The sequence below is a fragment of the Oryzias latipes genome, chromosome 9, assembly GCF_002234675.1.
Source record: "Oryzias latipes chromosome 9, ASM223467v1".
Lineage (NCBI taxonomy): Eukaryota > Metazoa > Chordata > Actinopteri > Beloniformes > Adrianichthyidae > Oryzias > Oryzias latipes.
In genome coordinates this window covers 7,195,143-7,208,818 of record NC_019867.2, presented here as the reverse complement: position 1 = coordinate 7,208,818, position 13,676 = coordinate 7,195,143, and the positions used below count along the sequence as shown (strand labels likewise).

Genomic DNA, 13,676 nt, shown 5'->3' with positions numbered 1-13,676 from the left:
TAGTGTTTCTGTGTTAAAATCTTCTGAAGCTGCTTTCAGACTGAACGCGATTAGCATGTCAGACGCGACCAGAGGTCTTGCAATGCAATTAAAACAGTTGTTTTTTCAACTTGTCATAGTTTTTTCATCATATGGTGGTTCTAATAGGCACCGCAAATTCTGTATACAGTGGTCCATGTTTATCATGGGAGTTACATCCTAAAAATAACCTGCAATAGTTGAAATCAAGTTAAACACTACAGTTTGCATGTAGGGATTTTGCTTTGGGTTAATGTTTCAGTGTTAATACCTGAGGTTCAAAATGATATAATTAGGGTTTTAATTTCCTTATCCAGCTCATCAGTATTCAGTATACCGACTGACAGCTTGGCGATGGCTTTAATATTGAATAATACCATTAACACAAGTGGCTCTTGAACACAAACATACACAATGCTTAATGGGATGATATCCAAAGTAGAGCTTAAATAGAACCTAATGAATTGGTGACATGTAAGCACCAATGTTCTCTCTGTGAGCGAAAAAGCTAATAAAAAAGGAGGAAGCATCCACTGTGTCGCATTCGAGGTCTGGTGCCTTCTCGTCTTAACATCGGTGAGTGCGGTTAAGTTTGATGAAGATTTGTCTCCTTTCTCCTGACAATGCTTGGTTAATGGCTGGAGGTTAGAGGTTAGGAGGCCTTTCTGTAACCCCTCTGTGATGTTTAACTGCCTTTGAAGTTTCCCCAACACAAAGAAATGCTCTGAGCGCTTAAATTCATGATGCCTGTGAGCAGATTAGAAGAGAATTTGAGTGTCTGAGTGTCAGACAGATAGAAGGAGAGCTTCCACAGTCCAGTCACAGCACATTAGTTTTGATGATTTCAGGTAAAAGTTGCCAACCCAGTTTGTTTTGATGGGAACAAACAGCTTAGTATCAAAGCCTGAGGCTGGGAGAAATTAAAAATGATTAAAATGCCCAACAATGGGGTGAGGAAGACCTGAAACCAAAAGACTAGATGTCAGTACAATCCAACAGAACCAGCCTGAAGCTGCACATCTTTGTGCTTCAAAAACGTTTTCATAATTTCCATGGAATGACCTTAGAACTGTAGCCAAAGATCGTAAACCTCCATCAGAAAAGTGAATGGCGTTTTCATCTTGATTTAAAAGCCTAAAGTCCTATGATTTGACCGAGACAGCTGAGGTATCCTCTGTGGCAACTTTCACTCCCTTTGATGTCAGATGAACAATCCCTCTAAAAGGGAGAAGTCGTCAAAGCTCTTCCCTTTTCCCATCGTCTGCATTATACCTGTGGCCTTGGGCTAGACACCCTCTAAAAGTCAAAGTCTGTGTTTGAGAAAAGTGAGTGATGGACAGAAGAGAAGAAACAAAGCGAAGATCCAGTTTCTCTTGTCAATCAAAAAAAAAAGTCCTAAACCCAATTGGCTAGAAAAAAACAAATCACCTCTAAGAATTTCCCAACAACCCAACATAGTTCATGTTCTTATACAGCACAACGGGAAGATTTGAGGAAAACTAAACTTCTCAAATTTCCTGCTCTCACAACAAAAACAGGCCTCCTAGAAATAAGTTTAAAAAAAATTAAATTTGAAATAATTTCTTTAAATAAGCAAAAAAAAAAGAAAATCTGCCAAGAAAAAAAATTCTAGTCACCAAGACATGTTTCTCAAGGTAATTTTTTTTTCTTTAGAAAAAAACTTTCTTAAAAGGAATATTTTTCTTGCAAGACAGAAAATAAGACACTTTTTCTTGAAATAAAACACGTTTTGCTTTCTTACGATACTGTTTTTACAATGTGGGAATTTGCTTTTTGGAGATCTTAAGGGTTCCTCGTGTCAAGTCAACCTGAACCCCACCCCTCCACCCCATTCTTTTTTGTTTGCTGAAATGTTTAGACCAAAAAGTTTCAAAAGGCACTCGCCTTTACTGATGTTTCTGCCAGAAGACAATAACTCAAAGACCAGGAGGTTGTAATTACAGCTTTCCCAGTTTCCACAGAATAGAATAGATCACTTGTAGTGGCTGGGCGGTGCGAGAGAAAAACACTTTGAAACATGAGAAAAGTCGCTGAGTGGCAGAACATGAGAGGAAAAGTAATCAAAGTGAAAGATAACGGCAAAGAAAAGTATCTCTCATTTGGAGAAGTTAATGGATGAGACAGGAAGTAGATGTGTCACCAGGAAGGCAGAGCATTTAGTTACATGACTTTAGTGCGTCACGTTTTTCTGCAGTCACACAATACTAATCCCTCTCACAACAGCCCTATGACTGGACACATTTTTGGTTATGAAATATTCTGACCAGAATTTATTTTTCTCCATATGGTGTGGTTATTTTCCTTCATGCTGTCTCTACTCTCCCACAAAGAAAAGTTAACTTTTGTTTTTACAGTTACATTAGATTATTTGCACACAGATTGATCTCAGAAATCTATAAAGATTCTATCGTGCTTCATTTTTGCTCAGAAAGAGATTTTATAGTAAACATTGGCTGAAAAAAGATGATTTCTGATCATTAAAAAGACATTTTTGTTTTTAATCAGGGTTAGAGGATTCAACTGGATGTTTTAAGCAAAAAAGTTCACACAAAAAAGCAGAAAAAAAAGCAATAATCTTAAATAGTAAAAACGTATCAAATGCTAAAATGATTTAACAAATTATCAATGAAATTAACGTGATATACTTAAATATAAAAGGAACTAAAAGATCCAAAAAAGCCACTGTGATAAGTAACAAACGAAAATCAGGTTGGAAAAAAAGGTGACACTGACAAAAGTAATGTCAGTGCTGTCTATGTTCAGACAAAAATAATGTTGTCTGTGTTCAGACCTTTTATTGAAAAACATGAGGAGAGCATTTTCTCTCAATAGTAAACCATAAAAACTGTTCCTTAATGATTTGCCTGAGAGTAAATAACATTTAGCAAGTCAGGTCAACAAACCTTTAGCGGAGTTACTAGAAATAGGAATTGGTTGATTCAATTTAAAAACTTCTGGTGTTTCTTTTGTTGTTTGCAAGAAGAACAGAAGCTCATGATTCTGACATAAAAGGGGATTCTGCATAAAAATCTCAGTTTAGGACAAATGATGACTGATTTTCTTTCATCAAGTCTGGGTTTCCCTATGCCGGTCCCCAGCTTGGATGAAAATACAGGATTTTTTTAGGGCAGGAAGGGCATCCAGTGTAAAAATCTCTGCCAAACCATCTCTGGGAATCAGTGACAGCTGAGGCAACCATTGAAAAGATTTGCCGAAAGGTGAACAACATGTTTGCTGCAAAAAAAGAGGGATTTCACAGGATGTATTTTGTACTTTTTTTGGAACTAATGAACCTTTAATATCAAATAATAGTAAAATAATTTTTTTACAATGTTGTATTTAATTTTATTTCACTAAAGTAAGTCAAAACAAGTCCTATTTATAAGAAGAAACAAACAGTGACTGTATTTTTCAGTTCATGGTAGTTTCACTTTAATACAACTATTGCTCATAAAAAGATGTTAAAGGACTTGCATGTATATTGTACTTGTTCCAGACTCCCTCAAAAAATTCTTTAGACTGGCTGACATTTCCATTTGTTTTTTTTTTTTTACTTTTCAAGTAGTTTTTGTTAGCTAAGACAAGAAGCATGGCCTTTAGAATTTCAGAAATCTTTCATATGTGAGCACTCTTCAGTTTGTAATATATCTTGCGTTATGAGATGAGTGTGGTGCATGCATGCATCAAAACCAGTCGTGCTCACAGAGGTTCTTTCATGTGATCAAGTCCACCTGCCTAATCCTGTCTGTGGTAGCCGATGTGTTGGACGTGGGTCATGAGGGAATAATAAATCAGTTTTGCTGTGGACTGGTCTCTTTAAGCTTCAGTACAGCATGCTCTCTCAGATGTCTACATCCTCCAAAAGGCTGTAGGTCATTATCCGTAAATAAAATCTGCACATCCACATTTCCATTCATGGTGACCCTATTTTTTCACACACAATTTCTTACTCTGACCCCCCAACCCAGCCCTTTAAATACTTTGCAGCTGCTGTTATTGAATTATCTTTGATTTGCTATATCATGGTGCCTCTCTGGCTTTATTTAAATAAGACATGCTTTCACATGACAGTGATGATACAGCTCATTGGATTTAGCACCTAATCAGAGGCTTTTTCATGTGTTCTCTGGGATTCACGAGATTGAATCCAAGCATTATGAAAATTCTAACATTTGCATCCATAAGAAGAAAGGGTATTGCAGTCTTCTTTATCTGAGCTCTCATCTCTTTCATTCCAGGCGACGGTTTTATCTGGGATTTAAAATGAGAATTCTAATCACCCCTCCAAAACATTTACAGCCCATGATTGGATTCACTGAAAAAAAAATCCCATTTGTTACTTCAAGCTAATATTTATCTTTTTGAGTATCAGCTCTTTATTATGAAATAAATCCTTTTTCCCATTTACATTCATGAAAAAAGACGTTAAAATCTAATATTTTTAGTCAGAATATGTCTTTTATTCTTTACAGCTAACTCCTGTTCTCTCCACTTTGATTTGTCATATACTGTCTTGGGTAACAGATCTTTTTTTGTCTCCAACACAAGGTTCTGCAAAGTGTCCTTGTGTTTAAGGGCTCAATTCCTTTTGTGATTGTGTCTCCTTAGGCGTGATCCGTGAGAGCTACCAGAAGGGTCGTGACCAGCTGGTTCCCGTGACCCTGCTGGCCATAGCTGTCATCCTGGCATTTGCCATGGGCGCCTTCTTCTCAGGCCTAATTGTCTACTGCGTCTGCGACCACCGGCGGCGAGACATCGACCTGGCAGGCCGCAAGGAAAAGGACAACCTGCACCTGCACTCCCGACGAGGATCAATGAACAGTGTGACCAAGCTTACTGGTCTGTTTGAGATGCAGGGAAAAGAGGGTCGCCCGGAGGCGATTCTCACCCCTCTCATACACAATGGGCGACTGACGCCAAATGGGAAGATGCTGATAAAAGCGGAGCAGCACCACCTGGACTTTGCTGCTCTGCCAACACCTGAATCCACGCCCATGCAGCCACGCCGTAAGACCAGCCGGGGAAGTCGTGAGTGGGAAAGAAATCAAAATATCATCAACGCTTGCACCAAGGACATGCCTTCCATGGGCTCTCCAGTCATCTCCACAGACTTACCCCTGAGGGCATCGCCAGGACACATCCCCAGTGTGGTGGTGTTGCCCCTTCCGCAGCATCAGCACCAGCTTCAGCCTCATCTGCAGCAGTCCTACCAGCATGAATATGTAGAGCAACCTCATCATAGTGATCTAAATGTGGCCCACAGCATTATGGATGACCAGGGAGCCACTCTTGAGTACAAGACAGTAAAGAATCCCTGTCACAACCTAAACGTTGATCCAGATGGGATGCTGCCACCTCGTGTGCCACAGCGAGAAGCTTCTCTCACCATCCCCCCTGCTGTCCCACAGATGGGCAAACGCTTGGAGGTCCACTCATCAGTCTATGGCCTCCGGAAAGGATCTGCATCTGCTGCTTCCGGGTCCTCTGCCCTCAAGAAGCACAACACCAACTCATCTAATTCCTCCCATTTGGCAAGACATCACAGCTTCCGTGTGGAGACCCCACCACCTGCACCCCAGAGGGTGGACTCAATACAAATGACAGCACAGGGCGTTTCGCTGTCAAGGCAGCCCGGAATGAGCTCCTATGGTTCACTGCCTCGAACAGGTGTCAAACACCTCAGGCCTGACGTCCCTCCTAAACCCTCTGTAGTCTCACTCTCAACAAAAGTCAAGTCCAGTGAATCTGGCACATAGTCAGCTTGTTATTCTATCAGTCCAATGTGAACAGACAGCACTGAAAGTTGTTTTCTGAAAGAAGGAAAGAAAATAACAGGGAATACTGTACAACATATATCTCCTCTTTCGTGCTTTGGCTTGTTTGTTTTTGGTGTACAGTACAGTGGAAAAGTTTTTTTTTTTCTAAGAAAACACTTTCTTTTTATATAAATATGTACATATAAAATGGTTGTTGTCTGTTAATGCCATCATTGAGCTCATGCTCTGGCTGGTGCCCAGTTCCACTGAAAACACATACGGGAATGTGTGCTACTGAAGAAAAGTGGACGCCTGTCCCTGAAACTGTTGGCACTGTGTAGCATTTGAGGCGGTGGCTGTCTTGTGCGCCTTGTCTTTGGTCACCGCGACTTCTTAAACGTGCCAATAAAAGCACACAAGACGAAAGCACGCTGGAGAATAATTGCTGTACAGTACAATGACAACTGGAGAATCTATGGGAGCAAGAACTAAGAAAGATGGACTTCAAAGACACTCAGCTGCTTGAGTTCTGTTGGAAACTGTGAAACGCCTCTCAGTGTTACAGCAATCAAGCCTGCCTGGGTTTGACCTAAAGCCTGGCCGGAGGAATCCTTTACTGTACTGGTTACTGAATAACACGTGACTGTTAATAGTAATAGCCTGTTGTATTTATTTTTAATAAGTGCTTTAAAAAAAAAGGAAAATGAAAAAAAAAGACTTTCCAGGCTCGTTCAGGAACAAGGCAAAGAAGAGATGTTTTAATATTGATTAAACAAATGAGAAACATATTTAAAGTCATTAAACTGGAGCCAGTAGAACTTTCTTGTTGACTGAAGGTCAACCAGGTCTTACTGCGTGCTCAGTGGGACCTACAACTTGAGGTATACGTGACTTCTGCAGCAAGGAGGAGATATTTATTTAAACTGTGCCAGACCAGGACTTTCACCTTTAAGGACCAGAGTTTCCATTGTTGAGACCAATCAGAAAAGACGACCTTTCACTCCTCCAATGAGCATCCCCCCCTCCCAATTAGCACTGTGGTTGAGTTGGAGTCAGGAACATTTTCCCTGATGCTGCTCCTCAGTTCCAGCCCAATGTTGCATCCTGCGTATATATTTATTAGTACATTTAGAAACAAATATATATATATGCGGTTATGCAAAATTACTGGAAGGTCTACAGACACCAAATTGAAGCTGTGCACGAATCATCCATGGTGTCACACAGGTGAGCAGATGAAAATGAAAACAACAGAACATCTGTATCTCCTGCTTCTTTTTCCACATGTAAATTTGTGCCTTACACCCTAAAGTAGTGACAATGTGTTTTTTTAATAGCTGTTAACTTTGTCTACTTGTTGTACTTTTTTTAATTTTATTTTTCTTACATTATATTTTCCTGGTTTGATAAAAATGCAATTCAAGAATGTAGGTGTTATTATTGTCATACCGGTCCTTAGACATAACACACGGACGATCCAGAGGATGGAGTGGAAGGGGTTGTCCCTACCTCCATCTGCTTCTTCTCTCCTACAGATTAAAACACTTGCACTCACACAGACACACGCACAAACATGCACACTAATCTTTGTGGTTCTTTTCTGATTGTGCCATTAAAGGCTTAAAGCAAGCATTTTTGTTGTGCTGGCAGTTTCGATGAAGACGTTGTGAGCGTTTCCGATTTTCAGTTTTCTACAAGCTAAAAGTCCTAGTATTGTTTTTTTTTTTTTTTTTTGTTGGTTTTTGGCTGTCTGTCTGTTTGGAGTGATGGTGAACTGATTGACTGATGGAACATTCGTTTTTCATTAAAAAGGCAAACGTGTCTGCCTGGTGCACTGCAATAAAAATGCGACAACAGCACCGCAGCATCATACATTTGGAGACACGTGTTTGGCCCCAGTGTACTAACAGACTTCACAGCTACTTCTGTGCAGTCATTCCTTAGGCAGGTGTATGAACAGGCTGGTTCCTGTGATGAAAGTTGACATCAAATCAACAGTAGTGAAACGCGTACCCTAATTAACCCCTTTTTTGTAAGAAAAAACAATCTGAGGACATTTTTTTTATGTCGCTTCACTAACTCTCATTATCAAGGCCTTAGGAGTTGCTGAGAGTTTGGCTAGTAATATTTTTGTTTGTATTGTTCATTGACTCTGGGATTTTTATTGATCACCCCACTGTCACTATAACACTTCAAAACCAGAGAAGCACTCCCTAGTTGTATGTGTAGATAGGTCAAAGTTTTTCTTGTTTTTCTCAATGGAAGAAAGCCAACAATGTCTCCATCCACAGCTAAAACAAGGACATGTAGGATCTGTTACTGGATTTGCATGTGTGCAGAAACGCTTAAGAGTTTGGTTGCAACTGGAAAAACAGGTCAAAAGCACGGGCCAAAGCCAAGGTGCTGTGTTTGGATCAGTCTGGGTGGGCAGCTAAGACAGTTATCCCAGCAATTCAGTAAACCTTCAAAATACATGTGGCCCGAGATTAGCCATTAAAGTGCTTTCACTTCAGAAACATTCACAGCTTTTTTCACCCTCCAGTGCATTCAGTGTGTGAACCACTGACTTCCCAGCTCTTAAAAAGCTCCAAACTAAATATTTCTGTTTTAAAAATATTTAGTTTAGAGAGTCGGGGGGGGGGGGGGGGGATTCACATATCCTCACAGAATGTGAGCAATGCGACCTCTCTCTGTGTGAAGGTTGAAGGTTCCATTCCTGTAGGGACAAGTGAACCAAGTAATGAGAGCATCAAGCGTTTTGATATCAGAGGAAGGTTTAAAGACTTTTAAAGATGGTTTTAGGACTGATGTGTGAAGCCTGCTGTGGACAGTGAGGTTCTTTAGTGTGTGCCTTTTTGTCTCTCACCTTTGTTATAATACACTGCTACTAGACGCAAACCAACTCTACTGTCAACCTTTCAAACTTTTGAACTTTGTAAGCTTGTAAAGTATTGTGATGTCACAAAGTTTTTTGCCCTGTTCTCTCCACTTCCTTAACATCTGATTCACAGCTTAATGTATGTTGTAAAGAAATGGAAAAAAACCTCTTTAATTTAATGCAAAATGTAATAAAAAAAAAAAAAGAAAATAAAATTCTTGTCATGAAACCTGTGATATGGCCTTGACTTTTTCACTTGTTCTTTGCCTGAGGCTGTCTTCATCTTTGCAGCCAAAACTTCTCTAAACTTCTGTGCAACGTTTAAGTACTTGTTATACACAAGAGCTCCAGAATCTTTAAAAGGAAATATTTCTCTTTTTCTGAAGAAGACTGCAGTACTTTTGTGACCTCCAGTTCTTTTGTGCTTTTAAAACTACCAGCATTCCCTTAAGATGATAAATAATTTCTCTGAACTGAAATTCTACATTTAACATAAGGCTTGTCTGTGTTAATCCCAGAGCTTTTCATCAATCTATTTATCTTCCTAAGTTAAAAAGAAATAAAAAGGTATTCATCATTCATTCATTCATCTTCTAAACCCATTTTGTTTCTTTTGGGATCACAGGGATGCCTGAGCCTATCACAGCCACTTGTGGGCGAAGGCAGGGGACACCCTGCACAGTCTGTCGCAGGGCCACAAATCACACACCCATGCACACTCACATTCACATCTATATGGACAATTTAGAGTAACCTATTTACCTATGAAACATGTTTATGAAAAAGCTTCACAACTTGAAATAGATGCTTAGAACTGAATTATGGCAACTGTATTAAAAGATTTAAGTCAATAAAAGTTCAGTGAAACACAAATAGGGGTGGGGTTACACAAATTTGTTTTTCCCATTCCTTTTCAAGCAATAATCAAACTTTATTTGAAAACTCAAACTCAGTAATTATGAGTAATTATAACGCAGGGTTCTCTTCTATTTATTTTCTAATCAAATTCATGAATTATTATCACAACTAGATCCGTAGGAGTATTTTTATTTATTCATTGTCTTTATTTCCATTGTTATTTTTCTTTAATTGCATGAAATAAGCCAAATAATTAATCAAAACGTTTTGAAGCGAAGGAAGATGTTTTTTTAATGAATACTCTTGAATAATTTAATGGTATTTGTGTAGAAAACTAGTTTTAAACAGATAAGTGAAACACTAGACAAAAAATGATATAGATAACTGAATATTAAAATGATCATCGATGTTAATTGGCATTTTAATCTTAATTGAGGGACTATGTTTTATATTGAATAGGACAGATGAACTACATTTTGCATACTTTGTATTACTACTAGAGCAAATGATTTGAAAACAAACCATTTTCCTAAAATGAGGAAAGGGGAAGTCTTTACATTTTGTGCGAGATATGTGCAAAGATGATTTCACCTTCAAGGTGAAAAAAGACTGCTGTTCACACAGCAGGTCATCAAAGTCAGTCTGAAGTTTCCCCGAGAACATTTGAAACATGGGAATGACGATGAGACCAAAGCTGAGCTGCTGATGCACAGATGCTGCTTTTAGGTGTAAAAAAGCCCTTTCAAAGACCAACATTTTGGCAGTTTCCTGCTCTGTGCAAAATTGAAAAAAAGAATATTTGAAAAATCCAAGAGGCTAAAGCAAACTCCCAAAAGTCAAGAAAAAAGTTAAATATGTAGATTTTTCATTGAGGTTGCATTCAAACACATTTTAATACCAGGAAAGCTCAGACAGTGACACCTTTGTGATAAAAATGTTAGCACATCACTAAAGGAGATCTCATCTCCTGCACATAATCATTGCAGACTGTCCCTTGTTATGAAGGTTTCAAACAACTGTCTCCAGTTTCTATTGTTAGCACCTCTCTGGCACCTCATTGTCATGAGCCGTGGCTTTGGCAGGAAGTTTGACACACCTGCCTTTGATTCTGAGGGGAGTCATGAGGTCCAACCGTTGGCACAAGTCAGGCTGAATGGAGATCAGATAACCAGGTTGTGGTGCAGCTAATGAGGCGTGTCGCTGCTTCCACAAAGCTGCATTGTGCTCTTTCAATCCAGGCACCCTTGTGTTGTTTTGCTGGTCACAGATCCAGATTCAGATTCAGATAGCTCTCCTTTAACATGACAGGAGCACAATGGTATCTAATGAGGAGCTGAATGAGTCACAGATCACATGTTTAAAGGTTTAATGCATATGTCAATAAATATGTAAAATAAAAATGTGTTTAACCTAGAATATTTCAATGCTAATAACAGCAGTTCGCTCTGTTTTCCCATTCAAATGTCAGGAACAATTGGGTTTCCTATACGGCTAAAAGAGGAAATAGAGGCCACTGACACAACACAATGGAAGCTTCTTCCAATTCTTGGAGGGTTTCACCCCAAATCCAACACCCTGACTGTACAGTAAGCAGAAGGAAAGAGATTGATTATGTGTAAGCGCCAGATCTATTACCCAAGATGAAACAAAAATCCAATGTTACATCAGAAATGTGGCTTCAAGTGTTGATGTGCTTAGTGGATACTTCAAGCAGCAGAAACTGGAGGAAGAAGAGCAGTAATCATCATGGAAGGACAAATCCCTACTCTGTATCTATCTACCACCAGCAAATAGAACAGACAGAACTGGACTCAAAAACAGTACATTGAACATGTTATCACAGGAGTGGACTGTAAGTACAAGAGAGATCAGGATCTACTACAGGGAGCAGGACTCCATGTACAGGCTGAGCAAAGATGCATCTGTGACAATCCAGCATATAACAGCAGGGTGTAAGATTCTAGCAGGTAGGGCATACCTGGAAGAACACATTAGCAGAGAGGCATTAACATCTGTGTTGAGTATAAGTTGGAAGTCCCCACGTCGAGATGGGAAACACCTCTAAAGCAGTTGACAGCAATCAAGCTAAGATCTTGTGGGACTTCCAGATGGACAAAATAGAATTGGCCAACAGACAAGACATAGTCCAGAGAAGAAGAGGAAGAAGGCCATGTTGATAGATGTAGCAATCCCAAAAGAAAGTAACATCAGGGAGAAGGAATGTGACAAGATTGAGAAATACCAAGGGATGAGATGAGATCAGCATAAGAGTGGAAAGTGAAGGCAACAGTGGTCCCTCATGTAGCTAGAACATGCTGGAACAGATTCCATGAACAAAATCTGAGATCTCTGTAGAGGAATGAAGTCTCACGGAACAGCTAAGAAACTCTGCTGTACCCTCAAGCTCCCAGGCCTCTGTTAGAAGACCTGAACTCGAAGGTTTCATGGAGCGAGTGGAGAATTTTCTTTTTATAGCTCATTCAGTTAGAGACTATGTTTACTTCTGTTTACTATGTTTTCCCAACTTCAGTATTTACCCCTTTTTTATTCTCAGGTTGGTCTTAAACAAAAACAAAAAAACTGAGAAAATAATCAGTAAGGCTGGGATTCCTTAAAATCAGGTTGTAGCTGATAACTTGAGTTTTGATTAAAAGAAAATGTCAATTATTTTATAATTGTGAAAACTCACATTAGTACTTATATGTTATAAACTTAAGTGTGTCGTAAAAACAATAATTTAACTTTGATCATTTTTGGGGTTATCTGGTGTTAAAATTGTAAATACTTCACTACTGGAGCTCTGATTTTCAGCATGACAGTTTGTTGGACCATCAGTCATGATTGGTACAGTAAATTATAAAGTATTACAAATGGAGAAGAACCTGTTTAGTATTTGCTTGTTTTGAGATCTGCCTAAATAAATCGCTGAACTGTGATTCTGAAGAGGCTCACCCTGACCTCATGCTGATTTCCAATGAAGCATTTTGAAATATCGCTGTTTGAAATGTGCATTTCAGCCCTTCTAAAGAGCTTTCCTGAAAAACTAGGATGTCAGAGTACTATTACCTTTTAATAGTACTGTGACATTTCATCATTTACTTCCAGTGCAAAGTCTAAGTGCAATACTCAATAGATTTTGTTGCCCTTTATAGCAGCATGGGCACTATTTTATTTGTAACCAAAAAAAATTGACAAAAATAGCTTTTTTTTTTCTTTTTACTTATTTTCTTTCAGGTTTTGTTTTATTTCAATTATTATTTTGGTTTTTTGAATGTCACACATTTTGTCTCAGCGCAGACACATTTCCCAGCACTGTGTCAAACTATAATCATGAAATGGAAAGTTGGAATTTCATAAATAATATTAGTGTCATGAAAATGTTCCTGCTGGTTTTATTTGCCAAGCGCTCTGGCTGGCACATTTTGAAGTGCTGCTTAAGTACAGTTGCTGTAAATGTAGCGTGTCCATCTGTTCTAAAGCCGCAGCAAAAAAACAATCAAACATGGCTCATGATCCCACATTATGACCTGTCAATCCCAAAGCTTGATGGTTCTTTTCTGTTTTAAAGCGGTCAACCAACCAGGATGAAGCCGCTGAGCAGAGATAACCTCACATAAACCATCAGGACCCATTCCACACCAGTCCCTCATTACGTTAATCCAACTGGACTGGCCATAGTCTGCCTGTGCTCATTTTAAGTGCCTCCACAATCTGTGGCTGAAACCATCTAAACTGCACTCTAATCCATGTTGTTGCACCCAGCAGTCAGTCATTATCCACTCAGAGAGGCTGTCTGTGTCAGTTGCTGCTTCAAGTGGAAAGCATCCTGTTGTTTATTTCACTTTTTTCTGCCTGAATAAAATTTCACAGATAAACTGACTGAGAGGCAAAAAGCAAGACTGAAGGTGAAAAAGACAGAGGCGATTATTTACGAGAAAAAAGAAAAACACCAGGTCAACATGCAGATAAAGGCAGCCCCATAAAAACCAGCTCCATCTGTCTGTCCCACACACAAACACAAATGGATCCTAAGTGATGTGTCACTGGGGATTCAGTATGATCTGCTGTAAGAATCATTAATGAGAGTCAATTGGCCCCCTAACAGCCGTTCTCCATGTTGGGCGGCTCCTCATTAACCTGCCGGG

The 13,676-nt window shown here is 39.2% G+C and overlaps 1 protein-coding gene across 9 annotated transcripts in view; it reads left to right on the top strand.

Annotated features, from left to right (window-relative positions):
- Positions 1-8,878, top strand: part of sema6a (semaphorin 6A) — a 108,071-nt gene extending 99,193 nt beyond the window's left edge. For all 9 annotated transcript variants that reach the window (XM_023958294.1, XM_023958297.1, XM_023958298.1 and 6 more), the window contains one exon: positions 4,648-8,878. In XM_023958294.1, coding sequence (XP_023814062.1) covers positions 4,648-5,795 — 1,148 coding nt within the window. In that variant the 3' untranslated portion in view covers positions 5,796-8,878. The remainder of the gene's footprint in view (positions 1-4,647) is intronic.
- The last annotated feature ends 4,798 nt before the right edge of the window (positions 8,879-13,676 follow it).